We start from the raw sequence: 26,624 nt of genomic DNA, 5'->3' as shown, positions 1-26,624 counted from the left end.
AGAGAAGAATGGTAGTAACGAGAGGATAGGAGAAAGGTGTGGGGGAGCGGGTTGCGGGATTAGGGAAATGCTGGTGAAAAGGATACAAAATTTCAGTTAAACAAGAGGAATGAGTTCAAGACATCTATCGTACCAGATGGTACCAGATGGTTGCTAAGGATAATTTATTATATACATGAAAACTGCTAAAAGTAGATTTTAGCGTACTGACCACAAATAAATGATATGAATGTGAAATAATGCATACGCTAATTAGCTTGATTCTACTGTTTCACAATGTATACGTTTCAAAACATCCTCTGTACGTCATAAATATATGCAATTTTATTGTTAAATTTAAAATAATAATAAATTTTAAATTCGTTAAAAAACTTACAAAAATAAATAAAGACACAAGTTGCATTTAAAATAAAAGTTGACATACCTTGGCTTCCGAAACACCAAACTATATTGTTGGCACGCCAGACCCACAGTGGGAGTATAAACAATAGGCATGAATTTCTCAATGTTAGATGTTAGCACTCTATAAAAGAGTTTTTCATTTCTATCTTGGAGATCCATTAAGAGAAGATACCTGTAAAAATTGGACATAATTAGATCTACATCCTATAAAGTCATGAAATAGCTACTTAGAAATCTAATTAAATATTTTCAACCAAGTACAAAGTACATTTAGGTTACATAGAAAACATCTGACTAAAAAAGACTTAAGAAATATTCTTTTCTTTTTCTTTAAGACAGAGTCTCAGCCGGGCGCAGTGGCTCATGCCTGTAATCCCAGCACCTTGGGAGGCCGAGGTGGGCGGATCACAAGATCAAGAGTTCAAGACCAGTCTGGCCAACATGGTGAAACCCCATCTCTACTAAAAATACAAAAATGGCCGGACGTGGTGGCTCATGCCTGTAATCCCAGCACTTTGGGAGGCGGAGGTGGGTGGATCACGAGGTTAGGAGTTCAAGACCAGCCTGGCCAATATGGTGAAACCCCATCTCCTGAGTAGCTAGGATTACAAGGGCATGCCACCACATCTGGCTAATTTTTTTTTTTTTTTTTGAGACAGAGTCCTGCTCTGTTGCCCAGGTTGGAGTGCAGTGGCGCGATCTTGGCTCACTGCAACCTCTGTCTCCCGGGTTCAAGCATTTTCTCCTGCCTCAGCCTCCAAAGAAGCTGGGACTACAGGCATGCACCACCAAGCCCAGGTAATTTTTTTCTGTATTTTTAGTAGAGACAGTTTCACCATGTTGGCCAGGCTGGTCTTGAACTCTTGACCTCAAGTGCTCTGCCTGCCTCGGCCTCCCAAAGTGCTGGGATTACAGGCGTGAGCCACCACACCCAGACAAGAAATATTCTTAAATATCTCAAAGAATAAAGAACCATAAACTTAACTAATATCATGCAAACATTAAAATCATTGCTGAAATAGCACAGTTTTATTTAATACTTGAAGAGACTTTATCCCTATTTTAAGAGATGAAAATATAACTATAGATTTAGTTTAATATTAACTAAGTTAATAGAAAGATTTCATCCTTCGACTTGCAGTATTGAATAACCAAGGGAAATGACATACAGGAAATAAGTAAGAGAATGTAACACTCATCCTAAAAATAACTAAGGTAGGGAAGTTCAAGAAACTTTTCTTTGTATCTGCATCTTATGGCCTTTTTCTTTCTATAAGCATTTCTGATCCAGAGTTATCTTTGTAAATATAAACCTTTTCATGATATCTGTAACCTTCAATAGTTCATAGAATAAAACGTAAACTGCTCAGTTCAACTTAAAGAATCTTGCAAAACTACTCAACAACCTTACCAGCCATTTTGAATTGATTTTCATTCCCTAGAATAGATGAAAATGCACAGAATTCTGAGTAAGAGATGCATGGATTCTAATGTTTGGGCAATTAGATAGACATAACCCAGAAAATAAATATGTGGAAGACAAAGAGTTTAACTTTAGACATGATAAAATTAATTTGGCAATGTGGAAATTAGCATTGCTAAATCAATGGTCCATTCTCAGACCTCACCTTACCTATCAGAACATTTGACACAGGAGATATTCCTTAGGGCTCAATACACTTTCTTTCCTTGACTTCCAATCTATCATATTCTCATGGTTTTCCTCCTATCTCTCTGGTCATTCCTTTTCTGTTTCCTTGCTGTTTTCTCCTTGATATAGTTTGGGTGTTTGTCCCTTCCAAATCTCATGTTGAAATGTAATCCCCAGTGTTGGAGGTGGGTCCTGGTGGGTATTTGGATCATGGGGGTGGATCCCTCATGAATAGCTTAGCACCAATCCCTTGGTGATGAGTTCTTGCTCTGAGTTGATGTGAGATTTGGTTGGCACATCCTTCCTATCTTGCTCCTGTTTCCACCATGGTTGTAAGCTTCCTGAGGCCCTCACCAAGGCAGCAGATAATTGGTGCCATGTTTGTACAACCTGCTGAACCATGAGCCAATTAAACCTCCTTTCTTTATAAATTACCCAGCCTCAGGTATTTCTTTATAGCAATGCAAGAACAGACTAACACACTCCTCTTCTCTGAAAGCTTTCTAACATTCATGTGAAATACATGAATAAATTGTGTTGGCTTTACTTTCAAAATATATCCAAAATCTGACTACCCTTATTGCTACCACCCTAGATCTAAATCACCATCATTTCTTGCCTGGATTATTATAATGGTCTCCTAAAAGCTATCCCAGCCTACATTCTATTCTCAACATTGCAGCCAGTCTTTCTGAAATTATAGCTTAGATCATGTGGCTCTTCGGGTCAAAAACCTCAAAAGACTACCCTTTTCACTCATAGTATAGCAGAAGTCTTTAGCAGGCTACAAAGCCATACCTAATCCACTGCCCATTACCTCGCTAACTTCCTTTCCCAATTTACCGTTCTTTCCCTAGCTCATTCTGCTCTAGACACAAGTCTCCCTGCTGATTCTTCAACATGCCAGCTACAAAACACTGTTCCTCAGATTTCTTCATGGCTAACTGCTCCACCACCTTTGATTATTTGCTCAAAACTCACCTTCTCAATGGAGGCTACCCTTATCACCCAACTCAACAATGCAAACTGGCCATACCTCCCCTCAGCATTCTGAGCTCCTCTTTACCCTGCTCCTCTTTACCCTGCTCTACCTTTACTTCCCCCATCCCAAGACACTAGCCATTTTCTAGCATATTTTATAATTTACCAATTTGTATTACTATTTACAAAATTTAATAATTTGTATTTAAAAATAAGCCAGGCATGGTGGTGTATGCCTGTAGTCCTAGCTACTTGGAAGGGTGACGTAGGAGAACTGTTTGAGCTCAGGATGTTGAGACTACAGTGAGCTATGGTCACGTCAGTGCGCTGCAGCCTGGGCAATAGAGTGAGACCCTCTCTCAAAATAATAATAATTTTTAATAATTTATGTAAATTTCATGAGGTCAGAGATCATTGCCTGTAACCCCAATATCTAAAAGAGTACCTGACACTGAGTTGATGTTCAATATATATTGAGGAACAGTCTGTAGCAAATATATGAAGGTCACCAGCTCTTAGCAGGTAGCTGATAAAATCGCCCAGGAAAAGAATATAAAGTAAGGACACAAGCAGGTAAGGAAGATATTATGGAACAAATGAAAGAGAAGGTTGTGAAGGAGTTTAATAAAAGAAGCAACCGTATACACGTCGGACAAACTGAGTCAGCCTCTTTGCCCAGCCACCCCATCATATCCACTGGGCTCATGCACAAAGTGGCCATGGTGCAGGGATAGAGGTTATGTATAGGCTCAGCAACATGGACTTTCACTCACCAAGGCCAACCTGGCTATTATAGCCACTTCTGAGTATTCAATCTGCAGCAGAGACTAACACTGATTCCCTGATGTGGCACCATTCTCCAGGGTAATCAGCCAGCTAGCTACCTGGTGGCAAGTTCATTACACTCAACAGCTTCCATTATGGGAAGGACAACTTTTTTTTCTGGAATAGACCCTTACTTTGGATCTAGATATGCTTTCCCTGCATGCAATGCTCCTGCCAAAGCTACTATTCATGGACTTACAAAATGCCTTATCTACCATCATGGTATTCCACACGGCATTGCTTCTGATCAAGGAACTCACTTTAGAGCAAACGAAGTGTGGGGAATGAGCACATGCTCATGAAACTCACTAGTTTTACAATGTTTCCCAACAATCTGAAGCAACTGGCTTGACAAAACAGTGGAATGTACTTTTGAAGACTCAGTTACAGTACCAGCAAAGTGGCAATACCTTGCAAAGCTGACGCAAGGTTCGCCAGGAGGCTGTATGTGCTCTCAATCAGTGTCCAAAAAATGGTCCTGTTTTTCTCATAGCCAGGATTCATAGGTCTAGAAATCAAGGGGTGGAAATGGAAATGGCACCTCTCACTAAAAACCCTAGTGTCACACTAGCAAAATTTCTCCTTTCTCCCCCTGTGACTTTATGCTCTGCTGGTCTAGAGGTCTTCATTCCAAAGGGAAGAATGTTTCCATCAAGAAACACAATAATAAACCCATTGAACAGGAAATTAAGACTGCCACCTGACCACTTTGAGCACCACATGCCTCTGAATTAACAGGCCAAGAAAGGAGTTACTGTGCTGGCTGGGAAAAATTGATCCTGACTACCAAGAGGAAACTAAACTGTTACACTACAGTGGAGGCGAGAGCGTATGTCTGAAATACAGGAGATCCCTTAGGGCAGCTCTTAGTATTACCATGCCCTGTGATTAAAGCTAATGAAAACAACAATCCAATTCAAGCATGATTACTAATGGCCTAGACCATTCAGGATTGAAGGTTTGAGTCACCCTCGCCAGGTAAAGAACCACAATCAACTGAGATACTTGCTGAGGGCAAAGGGGATATGGATTGGGTTATGGAAAAAGGTAGTTATAAATACCAGCTATGACCATGTGATCAACTAAAGAAAAAGAAGACTGTAATTGCCATAAGTATTTCTTCCTTGTTTTGCTATTAATATGTGTGTATACATATATAAGCAAAAATCCATATGCAAATTTCAGAAAATACCATTTTCTTCCTTCTCTTATCACCTTATCTGATAACATAAGACATACTGATTGCATCACAGTATTTAAGTACTGCTAATATTACATCATAGTGTTTAAGTTAAGGAATATCGACGAGAGTAAACATCATCCAAGGATTTGGCATCTTCTTTTGAGGATAGGGTTGGTGCATTTTTGGTTGTATGCAAGATAGTTGTACTGTGTTAGGTGGAAGTATTGACTTTGTTATTGCCTTTATTCCAAGATTAAATATGATTTGAGGAGATGCATATGGGTGGTGTCATAGCCCATTCAGTTTGCTATGACAAAAATACCATAGACTAGGTAGCTTACGAACAACAGAAATTGATTTCTCTTAGTTTTGTAGGCCAGGAAGTTCAAGATCAAGGTGCCAGCAGATTCTGAGCCTGATAAGGACACATTCCACAAAGACAGCACATTCTCGCTGCATCCTCACATGAGGGAAAGGGAAAGTCAGCTTTCTTAGGCCTCTTTTATTTTTTTATTTTTTATTTTAAGTTCTGGGATACATGTGCAGAATGTGAGGTTTGTTACATAGGTATACATGTGCCATGGTGGTTTGCTGCACCTATAGACTGTCATCTAGTTTTTAAGTCCTGCACGCATTAGGTATTTATCCGAATGCTCTCTCTCTCCTTTCCTCCACCCCATGACAGGCCCTGGTGTGTGATGTTCCCCTCCCTGTGTCCAAGTGTTCTCATTGTTCAATTCCCACTTATGAGTGAGAACATACGGTGTTTAGTTTTCCATTCCTGTGTTAGTTTGCTGAGAATGATGGTTTCCAGCTTATCCATGTCCCTGCAAAGGACATTAACTCATTCCTTTTTATGGCTGCATAGCATTCTATGGTGTATATGTGCCACATTTCCTTCATCTAGTCTATCACTGATAGGCATCTGGGTTGGTTCCATGTCTTTGCTATTGTGAATAGTGCTGCAGTAAACATACGTGTGCATGTGTCTTTATAGTAGAATGATCTATAATTCTCTGGGTATATAACTAGTAATGGTATTGTGGGGTCAAATGGTGTTTCTGGTTCTAGATCCTTGAGGAATCGCCACACTGTCTTCCACAATGGTTGAACTAATTTACACTCCCACCAACAATGTAAAAGCATTCCTATTTCTCCACAGCCTCACCAGCATCTGTTGTTTCCTGATTTTTTAATGATCGCCATTCTAAGTGGTGTCAGATGGTATTTCATTGTGGTTTTGATTTGCATTTGACCAGTGATGATGAGTTTTTTTTTCATGTTTGTTGGCCACATAAATGTCTTCTTTTGAGAAGTGTCTGTTCATATCCTTTGCCCACTTTTTGATGGAGTTGTTTTTTTCTTGTAAATTTGTTTAAGTTCTTTGTAGATTCTGGATATTAGCCTTTTGTCAGATTGATAGATTGCAAAAATTTTCTCCCATTCTGTAGGGTGCCTGTTCACTCCAATGATAGTTTCTTTTGCTGTGCAGAAGCTCTAAGCTCTTTGGTTTAATTAGATCCCATTTGTGAATTTTGGCTTTTGTTGCCATTGCTTTTGGTGTTTTAGTCATGAAGTCTTTGCCCATGCCTATGTCCTGAATGGTATTGCCTAGATTTTCTTCCAGGGTTTTTATGATTTTAGGTCTTATGTTTAAATCATTAATCTATCTTGAGTTATTTTTGTATAAGGTGTAAGGAAGGGGTCCAGTTTCAGTTTTCTGCATATTACTAGCCAGTTTTCCCAACACCATATATTAAATAGGGAATCCTTTCCCCATTGCTTGTTTTTGTCAGGTTTGTCAAGATTAGATGGTTGTAGATGTGTGGTGTTATTTCTGAGGCCTCTGTTTTGTTCCATTGGTCTATATACCTGTTTTGGTACCAGTACCATGTTGTTTTGCTTACTGTTGCCTTGTAGTATAGTTTGAAGACAGGTAGCATGATGCTTCCAGCTTTGTTCTTTTTGCTTACAATTTTCTTGGCGATGCGGGCTCTTTTTTGGTTCCATATGAAATTTAAAGTAGTTTTTTCTAATTCTGTGAAAAAATCGATAGTAGCTTGATGGGTATAGCATTGAATCTATAAATTACTTTGGACAGTATGGCCATTTTCACAATATTGATTCTTCCTATCCATGAGCATGGAATGTTCTTCCATTTGTTTGTGTCCTCTCTTATTTCCTTGAGCAATGGTTTGTAGTTCTCCCTGAAGAGGTCCTTCACATCCCTTGTTAGCTGTATTCCTGGGTATTTTATTCTCTTCGTAGCAATTGTGAATGGGAGTTCATTCATGATTTGGCTCTCTGCTTGTCTATTTTTGGTGTGAAGGAATGCTTGTGATTTTTGCACATTGATTTGATATCCTGAGACTTTGGTGAAGTTGCTTATCAGTTCAAGGAGTTTTTGGGCTGAAAGGATGGGGTTTTCTAAATATAAAGTCATGTCGTCTGCAAACAGACTATTTGACTTCCTCTCTTCCTATTTGAATACCTTTATTTTTTTCTCTTGCCTGATTGCCCTAGCCAGAACTTCCAATACTATGTTGAATAGGAGTGGTGAGAGAGGGCATCCTTGTCTTGTACTGGTTTTCAAAGGGAGCGCTTCCAGCTTTTGCCCACTCAGTATGATATTGGCTGTGGGTTTGTCACAAACAGCTCATATTATTTTGAGATATGTCCCATCAGTACCTAGTTTATTGAGAGTTTTTAACATGAAGGGATGTTTAATTTTATCAAAGGCCTTTTCTGCGTCTATTGAAATAATCATGTGAGTTTTGTCATTGGTTCTGTTTATGTGATGGATTACATTTATTGATTTGCATATGTTGAACCAGCCTTGCATCACAGGGATGAAGCCGACTTGATTGTGGTGGATAAGTTTTTTGATGTGCTGCTGGATTGGGTTTGCAAGTATTTCATTGAGGATTTTCACATCGATGTTCATCAGGGATAATGGCCTGATGTTTTCTTTTTTTGTTGTGTCTCTTCCCAGTTTTGGTATCAGGATGATGCTGGCTTCATAAAATGAGTTAGGGAGGAGTCCCTCCTTTTTGATTGTTTGGAATAGTTTCAGAAGGAATGGTACCAGCTCCTCTTTATATTTCTGGTAGAATTCAGCTGTGAATCCATCTGATCCTGGGCTTTTTTTCATTGGTACTCTGGCCTCTTCTTTTTATAGTACTAATCCTATTTCATGAGGGTGCCATTTTTATGACCTAATCATCACTCAAAGTCCTCACCTCCAAATAACATCACACTGGGGAATAGATTTCAACACACGAATTTGCAGGGGGACACAAACATTCAATCCATAGCAAACATGGTGTATCAACATTTGGTCAAACACTATTCTGGATGTTTCTGCACAGGTGTTTTTGGATGAGATTAACATCTAAATTGGTGGACTTAAATAAATCAGATTACCCTCCAAAATGTAGTTGGGCCTCCTCCAAATGCCTGAAGGCCTTAATAGCACAGACAGACCTCCTGTCCAGCAAAAATAAATTTTGCCAGCGCACTGCCTTTGGACTCAACTGCAACTCTTCCTTCAGTCTTCAGCCTGACAACCTACCTGAAGATTTTGGATTTAACAAGCCTTCTCCCTCTCCTTCTTTCTCCCTCTATCCATTTATATTTATATTTTCATTTATACACACACACACACACGCACACACACACACACACACATCCTATCAGCTCTGTTTCTTCGGAGAACCCTGATTAACACCAATACTTACTTGACATTGAGTTGGCTACCTCTTTTAACCCTCACAACGTTTTCAAATAGCTGTTGTTCTCTCTAATCCATGGATGAAAAAAACTAAGGTCTACAAAGGCTTAGTACCTTAGTAAGAAAGAGTGGAGTCAAAAACAGACAGCAAAGCAGTTACAGTCGCCATGGCAGGGCCTGTAGTGGTTGCTCAAGGATCTACTGCTAGTGAGATAGAGCCAGAATTTCAATCTAAGGTTATCTAATCCCAAAGGTAGGGAAAAACATTATCTTTGTGCAAATACAGAAACTGAATACACTATCCAAAGTAAGTGACCTAAACTTGCAACCGTGTTGGAACAGAGGCTGGAGGCTAGAAAAGTGTGCTTTCACCTACAATATACTTAAAGTCTGACTAAAAGCCACTCTAACCTGTTTTGTTCTGTTTAGGATGGCATTTCCTGATCATTTACTTTTACAATATCATACAATAAACATGGTCTGTCTGAGCATACAGTTTAGAAAGCAAAATTTTATTTCATTCAAATGTTCCTAAAGAGAGTAAATTTTTAAAAACATCATTGTGTTTACAGGCAAATTCTCCTCAAAGTTGGCTACCCTTTCCAAATCATTAAATGTTTTCATTTTCTCACCCAGTAAAAAATAAACTAGACAACTGCATAAGAGAAATATAAAAACCACCTTCAGCAATGTGTTACCTGTCAAAGTCAGAGTTCAGATGCTCCAAATTTTTTACTACTCTAAGAACCTGGATCTCCTGACTGTTGAAGGAAGGTGGCAACAATCCATGAATGTTCAATTGCTGTCTCTCTTCCAGGGTAAAGGCCAAGTCCTATAGAGAAAAAAAAACATACACACACACAATAGTATTTGAGAGGAAAATAGACAAAAAACGTACATATAAAATCTGACAAGTATATGCAATCAAAAATCCAAAGTCTGCATCACTGGAAGCATGGTCACATGGCTGTGAGTAAACCATGTAAGCTCTCCATATCTCAGTTTCCCTATCTGTAGAAATTAGAATACTATAATATTTCAGAGCTGTGCCACTCAGAGATTATCAGGATAAAATAAGATGATGAATGGAACGAAACTACTTAAAGACACAAAAATGAAAGAAGATATAATCATTATTATTAATGTCAGTACATATAAAAATAAAGTCATTATTAGAGGAGATTTTAAAATTACGAATGTGAGTAAGTCAGCTGTGACCTGCTGTGATTCCACCTTTAAAATAGGTCAGGAAATGCCTTATATGATTCTGAGTTACCTGTTTCAACACTCCTCTCCCAAGCTGTAGCCTTTGATTCTTATGCACTCCTAGGCATACAAAACTTCTCACCATTGTCCATACATACCACACCCTTTTATCCTTCCATGGCACATGGTCAAGATATTCTTCCCTGTTTCTCTGCCCTTCATGCCTTACCTCAAATGCTTCCTCCTGTCTAAAGCCTCAGTATATCCATTACAGCCCTATTATTATACCTATGTTACGTGTTTACATGAACATTGATTGTATAAAACAAATGATAATAACAAGCTATGAAGCTCAAAAACATGAAAACTAAATAGAAATTATGCATTGATGCATAAACCATAATGGACCTAAGATATTTGCTGGCATTAATACAAGACAAAGTAATATCAGAGCAGCTCCCGTAGTCATTAACGATGTGGTAGATTGGGATAAGGAGTCCCTCTGGAGAGGCGTCTGATTGGAGACACTGAAGCCCAAGAGACTTCTTTATCTAGACTATGACTGCTGTTCCTCTGGGTCCAGGATAAGTACACCAATATGACATGATAGTTGATGTTATGGTCTGAACATTTGTGTCCCCCAAAATTCACATCGAAATCCTCACCCCCAAGGCGATGGCATTAGGAAGAAGGGCCTTTGGGAGGTGATTAGGTCATGAGAGCAGACCCCTCGTGTATAGGATTATTACCCTTATAAAGGGAACCTCAGAGAGCTTTTCACTCCTTCAGCCATGTGAGGACACTGCAAGAAGACCACCATCTACAAATAAGGAAGCAGACCCCTCACCAAACACCAAATTTGCAGTACCTTGATGTTGGACTTCCCAGCCTCCAGAGCTGTGAGAAATAAATTTATTTTGCTTACAAGCCACCCAGTACATGGTATTCCATTATGGCAGCCTGAATGGACTGAGATAGCTAGTTTTGCTCATTGTAACTACTGCTATCTCTAATCAACCTGGATGGGTAAGAATGTCTTCATTAACTTTGCACTGAGTGATTCTACAATCGTTCCTCTGTCCCTGAAAGCTTCTTGCAATGACAGAATAGTGACTCTTGAGTACTTATAAAGTGTATTACTAGGGAGAAAGGAGAGACAATTTGGTTCATTCCACAGGGAGATGACAAACCTTGATTGGTTAGGAATAAACATGTCCAACCCCAGGAAGTTTGTGAAAGAGGTCAATGAATGAACAATCCTCTCTTTCTTCTAATTGTTCATATATATATACCCATTAATTCATGTCACTGATGGAAAGGTTTGTGTTTAATTAGCCTCCCGGGTTGAGGGCCAGACTGAAGAGAGACAAATTTGTCCACTGAATGATGCCATGATAGAGCTCTCTGAGATAACTGCAAGAGCTAGCTGGGACCAACGACTCCAGAATCTTCAGCGCAAGAAGCAGTGCACAACCTTCAATTCTCATAAGGTCTCTAAGTGCTATCACCACAGCTGGTATCTAGTTGCAAGATATTTTTCATTAGCAGCCATTCTCATAGCTGCAAAAGCCCCCATTGTTACAGTTGGGCATCCTCTGAAGTTCAATTTGTGTGGACAGCAGCAGAATGGTCTCTTTCCAAGAGGATAATCCAGTATGTTCAACTGTGTCTGGACCAATCACTCTCTCCTGGACCTAAATGGCAGATGGTACAATCTGTCAGTCCTTTGCCCAGCAGTTCCAGCTGGCACCAGGAGACATCTGTGGTATTGCCTAAAGTCTTTGCTTGCCATTTACTTTTTATTTTTGGTTTGCATCCCCACAACAGAATGAAAACTCCACGGGGCCACAGAATTTTGTTTTCTTCACTGCTTTCTCCCTAGTGCTTACAACACTGCCTGACATAATTAGAACTCAGAAATTTGTTGCAATAAAATTTTAACATAGTCAATAGAATATTTATAATTCATTAGAATTTATTATGAGAAAATTTAGAATTCATAAAAATTTTCAAATATTCAATTTTAGAGACATTAAAATTTTTTAAATCTATTAAATTGCTGCTCAAAAACCTGATTAGCATATTCATTCTGATTAAATTACTTTTAAAATTCAAAGCAACAAGAGATATTTGTATGAAAAAGTAATTTATAAAATGGAAGACAAACTTCACTTGTTAAAGATATAACTGGGAAGACAACATTTAAACCAAAATGTCATGAAATAACTCCTTGGAATGAAACAAAATTATGGACAGTAATATATTTGAAAAAGAAAGAAGAGAAAACTCAACAGATTTTTATCTAACTAGAAAATGAAAAGGGGAAAGGAAAACAGGCTAAAGTCTCAAAAATATATAAATATATGTGAAGAAGCAGTAAACTTCTGAGTGTTGTGCCTTGAAAATCTGCCCAAAAACACAATAATCAAAATATCAATATTTTGATAAGTCTTATGAGAAGTACTAACATATGCCCTTTCATTCTCTTAATAATGAAACAACATTTATTGCTATAGTTAGCCAGTCTTTTAACATAAATTTTCCAATGGTATGTTCTGAAACTGATTCCTAAATCTAACAATTCTCCATATCTTATGCCATGTAAATGATAATGCCATCTGAAAATCTTTTTATATTCTTTGATGTTTAGTAACTACAAACTCCCATACACTGTTAGCCAAATTTTCCAAAACATACTAAAGTACCAATTCAATTTTTTTAAAAACAACAGCAACAAAACCTAGGGCTTAGGAATCTAGGGAACTTGGCCAAGTTAAAATCCTAGGATTAGGGAGAAAAATAGTCCTATGGGCCAGGCGTGGTGGCTCACGCCTGTAATCCCAGCACTGTGGGAGGCCAGGGCAGGCGGGAGTTTGAGACCAGCCTGGCCAATATGGTGAAACCCCATCTCTACTAAAAGTACAAAAATTAGCCAGGCGTGGTGGCATGTACCTGTAGTCCCAGCTACTTGGGAGGCTGAGGCAGAAGAATTGCTTGAACCTGGGAGGTGGAAGTTGCAGTGAGCTGAGACTGCGCCACTGCACTCCAGCGTGGGCGACAGAGCAAGACTCCGTCTCAAGGAAAGAAAAAAAAAAAACTAGTCCCATGACTGGGTTCACATTCTATTACTACCCTTTATAAGTTAAAAGAACATCAACGAATAAGTAAACTTAAATTTTAAAGTCCCTGAAAAATTTAAAATGGATATTGTATTATTTCATTTAAGCCACAGTTTATATTTTTCATACTAACAGAGACATATTCATTAGAGATATATTTTGTAGAAATTTATAAAGAGGTCAGTTATGTCTAAAATTTGAAGTAAAATATTTCAAAGAATTTTTTCCTTAGCATTATCCTGCAGGGCCTATCCAACAAAGGATAATTAACCCAAATTATACATGCAGATTCTAATTGTCATTTGATTTCTACCAAGTCTTTCGCGTAGTTGAAAATATTAGACGTCTATATAGATATATTAGGTTTCCAGACCACCTGTACATCTAATTCGCTAAAGACATCCTCATATATGCTAAGTTTGATCCTGATTTTTCTCCTTTTTTTGTCTTGCCTTTCCTTTCCCTATTCCTTATAAAACCTTTGGACTAGATCCCTAGACAGCAGAATGGTACATTGTTTCACTGCTAAGGGCAGCAAACAGGACAACTATTCTTCTGGATTGTGCTAATTAACCTATGTATATCTTCTTGAGAAAACTGAGACTATCAAGCAGAAATGAAAAGAAAATTCCTGACATGACGAAGGACTTATATTAGAAATGATATTTGCAGGGAGCAAGCATAACTGAGAAAGAAACTTTGTCCTGAGTAATTTATCAGAAACTATTGCCATAAAAACAGAACAAATATATTCTGTATTCCATACTAACAATCCTTAATATAAAATTTCCAATCAACGACTTTCTTTTTTCCCTGAAAAATTACTAAATCAAGCTGAATTGCCAAAAAAAAAAAAAAAAGGAAACCTTTATGTAATTCACAAAGATCTTTAAGACAGTTAATCTATACATGTATGAAAATTCATTATGGTAACAGAACTTATAATTTAAATGTTTGAGGCTATGATTATATTATGGCAGAGATGGTTTGTGTGTTCTGTTTAACTAGTGTAATCTCTACTGTCTAGAATAATACCTCTGTGGCACTTCATAGGCAATCAACAAAAATGTGTTGGATTAACTAACTAATGATTAATTAATTATACTTGTTATAGTAAATTTTGGAGAAGACAAAGCAGAAAAGTGAATAAGGAAGGTTAAAAAGGTAGAGAAGCAAATGGAAAGTAATAATTGCAAATAATTTGAAACAACAAAAGTCCTTCAACTAGTAAATGGATAAAACTAAGGTATATCCATACACTGAAATATTACCCAACAGTAAAAGAAACAAACTATTGATACACAAAACATAGATGAATCTTAAATGCATCATGTTAAGTGAAAGAAGCCAGATTCAAAAGGCTACGTACTGCATGATTCCATTTATATGACATTCTGAAAAAGCAAAATTATATGGATAGAAAAAGATCAGTAGTTGCCAGGGACTGGGAGTGGAAAAAAGGGTTTGACTTCAAAGAGGAAGCAAAAAGAAAATGTTTTTCAGCGATAGAACCATTCCTTATTGTGGTGTTGATTACACAACATTGTATATTTGTCAAAACTGATAGAACTGTACCTCCAAAAGTAAATTTCATTATATTGAATTTTATTATACTCTATAGAGTCAATTCAGTAACTAATATTCTCTTTACTTAAAAAGAAATATAATTACAATGACTAAAAATTTGTTTAGCAAATTATTGATATATTTCATATTCCACCTCCCAGGTTCAAGTGATCCTCCTGCCTCAGTCTCCCAAGTAGCTAAGACAACAGGCACATGCCATCATGCTCAGCTAATTGTTTTTGTATTTTTTGATAGAGACTGGGTTTCACCATGTTGCTCCAGACTAGTCTTGAACTCCTGAGCTCAAGCGATCTGCCTGCCTTGGCCTCCCAAACTCCTAGGATTACTACACAATCAAATTTAAAAAAGAGTGGAGCCAAGATGGCCGAATAGGAACAGCTCCGGTCTACAGCTCCCAGCCTGAGCGACAAAGAAGACAGGTGATTTCTGCATTTCTGTTTGAGGTGCCGGTTTCATCTCACTAGGGGGAGTGCCTAACAGTGGGTACAGGACAGTCGGTGAAGCGCACTGTGTGCCAGCCAAAGCAGGGCGAGGCATTGCCTCACTCGGGAAGCGCAAGGGGTCAGGGAGTTCCCTTTCCTAGTCAAAGAAAGGGGTAACAGACGGCACCTGGATAATCGGGTCACTCCCACCCTAATACTGCGCTTTTCCAACAGGCCTGGAAAACGGCACACTAGGAGATTGTGTCCCGCACCTGGCTTGGAGGGTCCTATGCCCACGGAGTCTCACTGATTGCTAGCACAGCAGTCTGAGATCAAACTGCAAGGCTGCAGCGAGGCTGGGGGAGGGGCGCACACCATTGCCCAGGCTTGCTTAGGTAAACAAAGCAGCCAGGAAGCTCGAACTAGGTGGAGCCCACCACAGCTCAAAGAGGCCTGCCTGCCTCTGTAGGCTCCACCTCTGGGGGCAGGGCACAGACAAACAAAAACTCAGCAGGAACCTCTGCAGACTTAAATGTCCCTGTCTAACTGACAGCTTTGAAGAGAGTAGTGGTTCTCCCAGCACGCAGCTGGAGATCTGAGAACGGACAGACTGCCTCCTAAAGTGGGTCCCTCACCCCCGAGCAGCCTAACTGGGAGACACCCCCCAGTAGGGACAGACTGACACCTCACTTGGCCAGGTACTCCTCTGAGACAAAACTTCCAGAGGAACTATCAGACAGCTGAATTTGTGGTCTCACGAAAATCCACTGTTCTGCAGCCACCGCTGCTGACACCCAGCCAAACAGGGACTGGAGTGGACCTCTAGTAAACTCCAACAGACCTGCAGCTGAGGGTCCTCTGGTAGAAGGAAAACTAACAAACAGAAAGGACATCCACACCAAAAACCCATCTGTACCTCACCATCATCAAAGACCAAAAGTAGATAAAACCACAAAGATGGGAAAAAACAGAGCAGAAAAACTGGAAACTCTAAAAAGCAGAGCACCTCTCCTTCTCCAAAGGAACACAGTTCCTCACCAGCAACGGAACAAGGCTGGACGGAGGATGACTTTGACGAGTTGAGAGAAGAAGGCTTCAGACGATCAAACTACTCTGAGCTACAGGAGGAAATTCAAAACAAGAGCAAAGAAGTTAAAAACTTTGAAAAAAAATTAGACGAATGGATAACTAGAATAACCAATGGAGAGAAGGGCTTAAAGGAGCTGATGGAGCTGATGGAGCTGAAAGCCAACTATTGAGAACTACGCACAGATTGCAGAAGCCTCGGTAGCCGATGCGATCAACTGGAAGAAAGGGTATCGCTGATGGAAGATGAAATGAATGAAATGAAGCAAGAAGGGAAGTTTAGAGAAAAAAGAATAAAAAGAAATGAACAAAGCCTCCAAGAAATTTGGGACCATGTGAAAAGACCAAACCTACGTCTGATTGGTGTACCTGAAAATGACAGGGAGAATGGAACCAAGTTGGAAAACACTCTGCAAGATATTATCCAGGAGAACTTCACCAATCTAGCAAGGCAGGCCAACATTCAGATTCAGGAAATACAGAGAATGCCACAAAGATACTCCTCCAGAAGAGCAACTCCAAGACACATTATTGTCAGATTCACCAAAGTTGAAATGAAGGAAAAAATCTTAAGGGCAGCCAGAGAGAAAGGTCGGGTTACCCACAAAGGGAAGCCCATCAGACTAACAGCTGATCTCTCAGCAGAAACTCTACAAGCCAGAAGAGAGTGGGGGCCGATATTCAACATTCTTAAAGACAAGAATTTTCAACCCAGAATTTCATATCCAGCCAAACTAAGCTTCATAAGTGAAGGAGAAATAAAATACTTTACAGACAAGCAAATGCTGAGAGATTTTGTCACCACCAGGCCTGCCCTAAAAGAGCTCCTGAAGGAAGCACTAAACATGGAAAGGAACAACCGGTACCAGCCCCTGTAAAAATATGCCAAATTGTAAAGACCATCGAGGCTAGGAAGAAACTGCATCAACTAACGAGCAAAATAACCAACTAACATCATAATGACAGGATCAGATTCACACATAACAATATTAACTTTAAATGTAAATGGGCTAAATGCTCCAATTAAAAGACACAGACTGGCAAACTGGATAAGGAGTCAGGACCCATCAGTGTGCTGTATTCGGGAAACCCATCTCACGTGCAGAGACACACATAGACTCAAAACAAAGGGATGGAGGAAGATCTATCAAGCAAATGGAAAACAAAAAAAGGCAGGGGTTGCAATCCTAGTCTCTGATAAAATAGACTTTAAACCAACAAAGATCAAAAGAGACAAAGAAGGCTATTACATAATGGTAACGGGATCAATTCAACAAGAAGAGCTAACTATCCTAAACATATATGCACCCAACACAGGCGCACCCAGATTCATAAAGCAAGTCCTGAGTGACCTACAAAGGGACTTAAACTCCCACACAATAATAATGGGAGATTTTAACACCCCACTGTCAACATTAGACAGATCAACAAGACAGAAAGTCAACAAGGATATCCAGGAAATGAATTCAGCTCTGCACAAAGTGGACCTAATAGACATCTACAGAACTCTCCACCCCAAATCAACAGAATACACATTTTTTTCAGCACCACACCACACTGATTCCAAAATTGACCACATAGTTGGAAGTAAAGCTCTCCTCAGCAAATGTAAAAGAAGAGAAATTATAACAAACTGTCTCTCAGACCACAGTGCAATCAAACTAGAACTCAGGATTAAGAAACTCACTCAAAACCACTCAACTACATGGAAACTGAACAACCTGCTCCTGAATGACTATTGGGTACATAATGAAATGTAAGGCAGAAGTAAAGATGTTCTTTGAAACCAATGAGAACAAAGACACAACATACCAGAATCTCTGGGACACATTCAAAGTAGTGTGTAGAGGCAAATTTATAGCACTAAATGCCTACAAGAGAAAGCAGGAAAGATCCAAAATTGACACCCTAGCATCACAATGAAAAGAACTAGAAAAGCAAGAGCAAACACATTCAAAAGCTAGCAGAAGGCTAGAAATAACTAAAATCAGAGCAGAACTGAAAGAAATAGAGACACAAAAAACCCTTCAAATATTAATGAATCCAGGAGCTGGTTTTTTGAAAAGATCAACAAAATTGATAGACCGCTAGCAAGACTAATAAAGAAGAAAAGAGAGAAGAATCAAATAGACGCAATAAAAAATGAAAAAGGGGATATCACCACCAATCCCACAGAAATACAATCTACCATCAGAGAATACTACAAACACCTCTATGCAACTAAACTAGAAAATCTAGAAGAAATGGATAAATTCCTCGACAAATACACCCTCCCAAGACTAAACCAGGAAGAAGTTGAATCTATGAATAGACCAATAACAGGTTCTGAAATTGTGGCAATAATCAATAGCTTACCAACCAAAAAGAGTCCAGGACCTGATGGATTCACAGCCGAATTCTACCAGAGGTACAAGGAGGAACTGGTACCATTCCTTCTGAAACTATTCCAATCGATAGAAAAAGAGGGAATCCTCCCTAACACATTTTATGAAGCCAGCATCATCCTGATACCAAAGCCTGGCAGAGACATAACCAAAAAAGAGAATTTCAGACCAATATCCTTGATGAACATTGATGCAAAAATCCTCAATAAAATACTGGCAAACCGAATCCAGCAGCACATCAAAAAGCTTATACACCATGATCAAGTGGGCTTCATCCCTGGGATGCAAGGCTGGTTCAACATATGCAAATCAGTAAATGTAATCCAGCATATAAACAGAACCAAAGACAAAAACCACATGATTATCTCAATAGATGCAGAAAAGGCCTTTGACAAAATTCAACAACCCTTCATGCTAAAAACTCTCAATAAATTAGGTATTGATGGGACATATCTCAAAATCATAAGAGCTATCTATGACAAACCCACAGCCAATATCATACTGAATGGGCAAAAACTGGAAGCATTCCCTTGGAAAACTGGCACAAGACAGGGATGCCCTCTCTCACCACTCCTATTCAACATAGTGTTGGAAGTTCTGGCCATGGCAATCAGGCAGGAGAAGCAAATAAAGGGTATTCAATTAGGAAAAGAGGAAGTCAAATTGTCCCTGTTTGCAGATGACATGACTGTATATCTAGAAAACCCCATTGTCTCAGCCCAAAATCTCCTTAAGCTGATAAGCAACTTCAGCAAAGTCTCAGGATACAAAATCAATGTATAAAAATCACAAGCATTCTTGTACACCAATCACAGACAAACAGAGAGCCAAATCATGAGTGAGCTCCCATTCACAATTGCTTCAAAGAGAATAAAATACCTAGGAATCCAACTTACAAGGGATGTGAAGGACCTCTTCAAGGAGAACTACAAACCACTGCTCAATGAAATCAAAGAGGATACAAACAAATGGAAGAACATTCCATGCTCGTGGGTTGGAAGAATCAATACCATGAAAATGGCCATACTGCCCAAGGTAATTTATAGATTCAATGCCATCCCCATCAAGCTACCAATGACTTTCTTCACAGAATTGGAGAAAACTACTTTAAAGTTCATATGGAACCAAAAAAGAGCCCGCATTGCCAAGTCAATCCTAAGCCAAAAGAACAAAGCTGGAGGCATCATGCTACCTGACTTCAAACTATACTACAAGGCTACAGTAACCAAAACAGCATGGTACTGGTACCACAACAGAGACATAGATCAATGGAACAGAACAGAGCCTTCAGAAATGATGCCACATATCTACAACTATCTGATCTTTGACAAACCTGACAAAAACAAGAAATGGGGAAAGGATTCCCTATTTAATAAATGGTGCTGGGAAAACTGGCTAGCCATATGTAGAAAGCTGAAACTGGATCCCTTCCTTACACCTTATACAAAAATTAATTCAAGATGGATTCAAGACTTAAATGTTAGACCTAAAACCATTAAAATCCTACAAGAAAACCTAGGCAATACCATTCAGGACATAGGCATGGGCAAGGACTTCATGTCTAAAACACCAAAAGCAATGGCAACAAAAGCCAAAATTGACAAATGGGATCTAATTAAACTAAAGAGCTTCTGCACAGCAAAAGAAACTACCATCAGAGTGAACAGGCAACCTACAGAATGGGAGAAAATTTTTGCAACATACTCATCTGTCAAAGGGCTAATATCCAGAATCTACAATGAACACAAACAAATTTACAAGAAAAAAACAAACAACCCCATCAAAAAGTGGGCAAAGGACATGAACAGACACTTCTCAAAAGAAGACATTTATGCAGCCAGAAAACACATGAAAAAATGCTCATCATCACTGGCCATCAGAGAAATGCAAATCAAAACCACAATGAGATACCATCTCACACCAGTTAGAATGGCCATCATTAAAATGTCAGGAAACAACAGGTGCTGGAGAGGATGTGGAGAAATAGGAACACTTTTACACTGTTGGAGGGACTGTAAACTAGTTCAACTGTTGTGGAAGTCAGTGTGGCGATTCCTCAGGGATCTAGAACTAGAAATACCATTTGACCCAGCCATCCCATTACTGGGTATATACCCAAAGGACTATAAATCATGCTGCTATAAAGACACATGCACACGTATGTTTATTGCGGCACTATTCACCATAGCAAAGACTTGGAACCAACCCAAATGTCCAACAACGATGGACTGGATTAAGAAAATATGGCACATATACACCATGGAATACTATGCAGCCATAAAAAATGATGAGTTCCTGTCCTTTGTAGGGACATGGATGAAACTGGAAAACATCATTCTCAGTAAACTATTGCAAGGACGAAAAGCCAAACGCCGCATGTTCTCACTCATAGGTGGGAATTGAACAATGAGAACTCATGGACACAGGAAGGGGAACATCACACACCGGGGGCTGTTGTGGTGTGGGGGAAGGGGGGAGGGACAGCATTAGGAGATATACGTAATGCTAAATGACGAGTTAATGGGTGCAGCAAAACAACATGGCACATGGATACATATGTAACAAACCTGCACATTGTGCACATGTACCCTAAAACCTAAAGTATAATAATAAAAAAAAAAGAAAAAAGAAACAAAAAAACAAATTAAACAAAGAATATTTTAGGCCAGGCACAGTGGCTCACGCATCCAGCCTAAAATATTCTTTATCTAATATGATTGTCTTTGAATCCTTTATGAAAATTTTTTCTTAATTTTTTATTTCAGATGAAATATATATATTTTATTAAGGTGACTTTGCAAATAATATAGTAGATCTATCTTAAAATTATTTCTTCATATCAAAAAAGTTTTAGAATTAATTTTAATGCTAATTTGGGGGAGAAATTATTTATATATAGAGAGTATAGAAAGAGGACCCTTTATATTTTTATTATTTATTATTCTGAAATAAAGAGATAAAATTGAGCTTGTTTTAAGTGTCATATGTTCAATTTATTAACATAGTTTATGTGCATATTTTACATCTACATTAAGAGAATTGATACTAATTTGCCCTGAACACATTCTACTGAAGGGTTCCTTCCTCCAAGGCTTCTATAGTGCCAACAATTGTTCTTTGGAAATGATTATTTTTAAATTCTAATTGACAATATAGATAACAATTTCTAGAATTGGCTGGGCACGATCCTCTCACCTGTAAACCGGCACATTGGGAGGGTAAAGCAGAAGGATGGCTTGAGCCCAGGAGTGCAAGACCAACCTGGGCAACACAGGGAGATACTACTTCCACAAAAAATGAAAATAAATTAGCCAGGCATGGTGGTGCATGCCTGTGGTCCCAGCTACTTGAGAGGCTGAGGTGGGAAGATCATTTTATCCTGGGAGGTTGAGGTTGCAATGAGCCGAGATAGCACCATTGTACTCCAGCCTGGGTGACAGAGCAAGACTCTGTCTTAAAAAAAAAAAAAAAAACTAAAAAAAATTATTTTTATGGTGGTGTACAACCTCATTTTTCCCCCCAAAAAAATCAGCCAGATGACATATGTATTTACAAGGTAAAGTTTATATCAGAAAATAATCATATAAAAATAATTACTTTGAATGCATTTAACTATACAAACAAATTCTTTATTAGTCTCCTTTAAAGGACAGAAAACCAATTATTTAAGACCAACAATATATTAAACACAGCTTCTTTACACAAAAGATCATTCGGTTTCATTGCATAGTAATTAATTTTTACTCATATCTGATATAAAGTAATTTTAACCTGGTAATGATTATAACAATATATCTACAATATATTTAGCTAAGTCTTGGCCTTTGATACCCTAAAATTTACAGCAAAATATCACTTTACAGTACCCCCAAATTATTTCATTGAGGTATGAGTATAGGATATAAGCAAGTGTAACAATTTTGTGATTTAAGTGACATGTTTGCTTAAATTTTTTTTCAAAAAAGGAAAGAACACCTCTACCTAAGAGAGCAAATGGGTTTTTAAACCATTGGATGAGAGGTTTAAGTATTTCTCACTTAAAAGTCTTATTACTGATTGTTATAGATTCTTTGTAAGGCTGAAAAATTGTTAGCCAACAATATCAACACTAAATTTTCCCAAATATATCTCTTGAAATCATTTGAAAAATTTCAAAAGCTTTTCAGCAAGATGGAGCGCTATTTTATCACAAGAAGTTGTAAGGCAAATTTCACCGTCCCTAAACCAATAGAGAAAAGTATCTGTTACATAAGCAGATTGAGACTTCTCAGTAAATAACTGAAACTAGCAATGTACACAAATGATGAAAAATCGAAATTTAAGATCTTCAATTGAAACGCGTATGAATAATCCAAATAAACCACTGGTTGCCAATAGAGTTCCTAGTTATCATATGTACCTTTATACTATTTTTAAAAATCTTATATATGTGACAAAATCCTCTATGCCTATGATAGTGTGTATAGTGATCACTCATATAGTGAACCAGAAAGATCAGAATTATAAAATAATCCTCTATTGTGTCTTGATTTCTTAACTCTTCAAGCTTATAGAAGAATCTACATACTATGAACATTAGACAGCAATTCCAACACATTTAGTTACCAATTAATTTACACATGAAGTTGCAAATGTCTGTTTCTTCCTGTGTCCCTTGCCTATTCCTGAATAACGATCTCCTTAATTCTATCATAGAATTTCCCATAGTTCATTGTTTCTGCTTACCTCCTGTTATACCCAGCTCTGGAAGACAGGCACTACACTATTCATATTTGTATGACAGCACCTAGTACAATGTCATGATGGAGCAGGGCCTTAATAAATTTTAAATAAACAAATGGATGTATAAATATATTAATGTGAAACAAATTTTCAGTACTCTGTAGTTCGGTTCTGTGTAGTTCTATTTTGAATAACCAAATCATCGAATTCAAATTTCAAACAAAGATTTACTTATGCAATAGTACAAAGAGTGCTCATGATTTAAAAATCTCCCAAATAATAATTAAGCTTTCCACATATACCTTAGGAAATCATTTAATTAAACTAATCCACTATTAACAAGTTTTTTCATTGACTTTAAACCAGGCATTCAAGATCAACTTTGGTTTGACCAAAATATATATCTACATATCAGCATAAGTGTCAGAGTTTATGGGGATTTTTTAAAGTACTCTCATCTTGACCAGATTTCTCAATCTTGGTACTAGTGACATTTTAGGACAGACAATTATTTGTTGTAGGCAGCTATTCAGTACATTTTTGGTATTTAATAGATTGTAATAAGCCATACACTAGAAATTTAGATGCACACTTCACCAACAAATATGACTGAATAGCAACATAAGACTAAAGGGCATACCACTCGTCAAGTTTGAGTCACAAGTAGGTATTATTTAACACTTGATTTTGAGCAAATATTTAAGGTGTTAAAGGTTAAATGGAGATTTGCCTCAATTATTGCATCTGCTAAATGACGCTAATCAACTATTTATTGAACACATAGTACATGTTATGTGCGTTTCATTGGGTTGTTGGGAAGAAAAAAATGAGACCAGGTGTTTTTGCATCCTATGTAAATTATAAAGTGTTATATAAATGCTTATGTTACTAAGTTTTAAAATAAAGTCACTAACATGCACATGCTACGTATTGACTTTTATTCTTCACATTTCAGTACTGTCTGAAAGCCTCTGAGTTTAAGAATCAGTTTTCAGAGACCAAGGTCAGTGCTTTTGGTGAAGAACCAATTTAACCCCCTATCAGAGGCTTTTAACTTAAGGTCCACAGACCTAATCACAGATTCTCAAGGCATGGATGAGTAATTAAGGAGGCCTGAACTTGGACATCTTTTTCACAAACTCTATGAGATTTAGTATTTCCTTCCATTTTAAATGAAATAAGAGACATAATAGTAGTTCCTAGCCAAGCACAATGACTCACGCCTCTAATCCCAGCAGTTTGGGAGGCCAAGGTGGGAGGATCACTTGAGCTCAAGAGTTCGAGACCATCCTGGGCAACACAGTGAGATCCCCATCTCTACAAAAAAAAAGTAGACAAAAATTAGCTGGGTGTGGTGGCATGCACCTGTAGCCCCAGCTACTTGGGAGGCAGAGGTGGTAGGATGTCTTTGGCCCAGGAAGTCAAAGCTGCAGTGAGTCAAGATCATGCCACTGCACTCCAGCCTGGGTGACAGAGTGAGACTGGCCTCAAAAAATTAAAAAAAAAAAAAAAAGTGGTTTCTGTGTCTTTGTCATAATAGAAATAACAGTTATTTTTATGTCATGTTACATCTGTGGCATGTATCTGGAAATAACATTCATGTTCTTCATTACTTTGAAATTACTGTAGCTTTAGATCTGCAATAAGGTTTTGTTTTGTTTTGTTTTGCTTTGTTTAGAGACAGTCTGCTGCCCAGGATAGAGTGCGGTAGTATAATCATAGCTCACTGCAGCCTCGAATTCCTGGACTTAAGCAATCCTCTTGCCTTAGCTTCTTGAGTAGCTGGGACTATACGCATACACCACCACATCTGGAAAAAAAATTTTTTTTTGAGACAGGGTCTCACTATGTTGCCCTGATTGATCTCAAATTCCTGTCCTTTGTCCTCAAGCAATCTCCCTCCCTTGGCCTCCCAAAGTGCTGGGATTACAGGCAGGAGCCACTGTGCCTAACCAACGTTTTTTTATTTTTTATTTTTATTTTTTGAGATGGAGTCTCACTTTGTCGCCCAGGCTGGAGTGAAGTGGCATGATCTTGGATCACTGCAACCTCCGCCACCCAGGTTCAAGCCATTCTCCTGCCTCAGCCTCCCAAGCAGGTGGGACTACAGGCGCGTGCCACCATGCCCAGCTAATTTTTGTATTTTTAGTAGAGACGGGGTTTCACCATGTTGGCCAGGATGGTCTCGATCTCTTGATCTTGTGATCCACCTGCCTCGGCCTCCCAAAGTACTGGGATTACAGGCATGAGCCACCACGCCAGGCCCAACTTTTTTTAGTAACATGAACAGGCACACAGGCTAGTCATGCAGACAACCTTGATACTGATCTCTTTAAAAAATAAAACTTTACTTTAAATTGCCCATATTTAAATATATTATCTTGCTATATAAGTCTTCAATAAAGAGGACTCTATCTTACAATACACACTTGTAAGATATATTTGTTAATATTTTGGTATCTATATTTAATTACAAATGGTTTCCTTTGTATTACTATGTATACTGTTTATTTAAAATCATTGCTTTAAGGAGTCCACAGACTTCATCAACTTTCCAACTTTTGCGCCTTTGGCACAAAATATGTTAAGAACTGTTGCAGAGGACTATGCTTCAGTTTCTTAAGGGATATATACCTCAGACATGATATTCCCAGAAACACCACAAGATGGCTTTCTTGCTTCAGATCCACTGTGGAGATTTGCAGAAATGTTTTCTCTCTGCTTTTACAGTTACTTCATGGAGGGTTGTGAAGTTCGCTGTATTGGTCAGTTTTCCTAAGAAACTGAACCTTTATATATATGAAGAGATCTATTATGAGAGAAATATTATAATTGGCTCACATGATTATGGAGGCTGACAAGTCCAAAGACCTGCTGCCAGCAAGCTAGAGACCCAAGAGAGCCAATGGTAATGGTGTAGATCCAGTCTGAAAGCCAGGAGGTTCAAGACCCAGGAAAAGTCCACATTTTAGTTTGAGTCCAAGGGCAGGAAAAAATTGATGTCCCAGCTTCAGGACAGTCAGGCAGGAGAAGTTCCCTCTTACTCAGCTTTTTGGTCCTTCAACTGATTGGATGAGGCCCACCCACATTAGGGAGGGCAATCTGCTTTACTCAATTCAAATGTTCATTTTATCCAGAAACACTCTCACGGACTACAAGAGTTACAAGAGTAATGTTTGAACAAATGTCTGTGTACCCTGTGGCTTAAGCAAGTTGACAGATAAAATTAATCATCATACTCACAGATATAGTTGAGTGAATGCTTACAATGCATACAGGAACTACCCCAATGAAACAGTGGCTCGTCAGGTATGATCCACAGTCTC

General features: G+C 38.4%; 1 protein-coding gene across 1 annotated transcript in view; it reads right to left on the bottom strand.

Moving 5' to 3' along the window:
* Positions 1–26,624, bottom strand: part of ME1 (malic enzyme 1) — a 217,811-nt gene that overhangs the window by 178,609 nt on the left and 12,578 nt on the right. The window contains exons 2-3 of the mRNA XM_003258282.3: positions 9,471–9,604; positions 425–574 (exon numbers count right to left, since the gene is read on the bottom strand). Of these exons, the coding sequence (XP_003258330.1) occupies positions 425–574; positions 9,471–9,604 (284 nt within the window). The remainder of the gene's footprint in view (positions 1–424; positions 575–9,470; positions 9,605–26,624) is intronic.

This window comes from Nomascus leucogenys, chromosome 18 (assembly GCF_006542625.1).
Source record: "Nomascus leucogenys isolate Asia chromosome 18, Asia_NLE_v1, whole genome shotgun sequence".
NCBI lineage: Eukaryota > Metazoa > Chordata > Mammalia > Primates > Hylobatidae > Nomascus > Nomascus leucogenys.
Note: the sequence above shows the minus strand (reverse complement) of the source record. Positions and strands in the feature narration are given on the sequence as shown.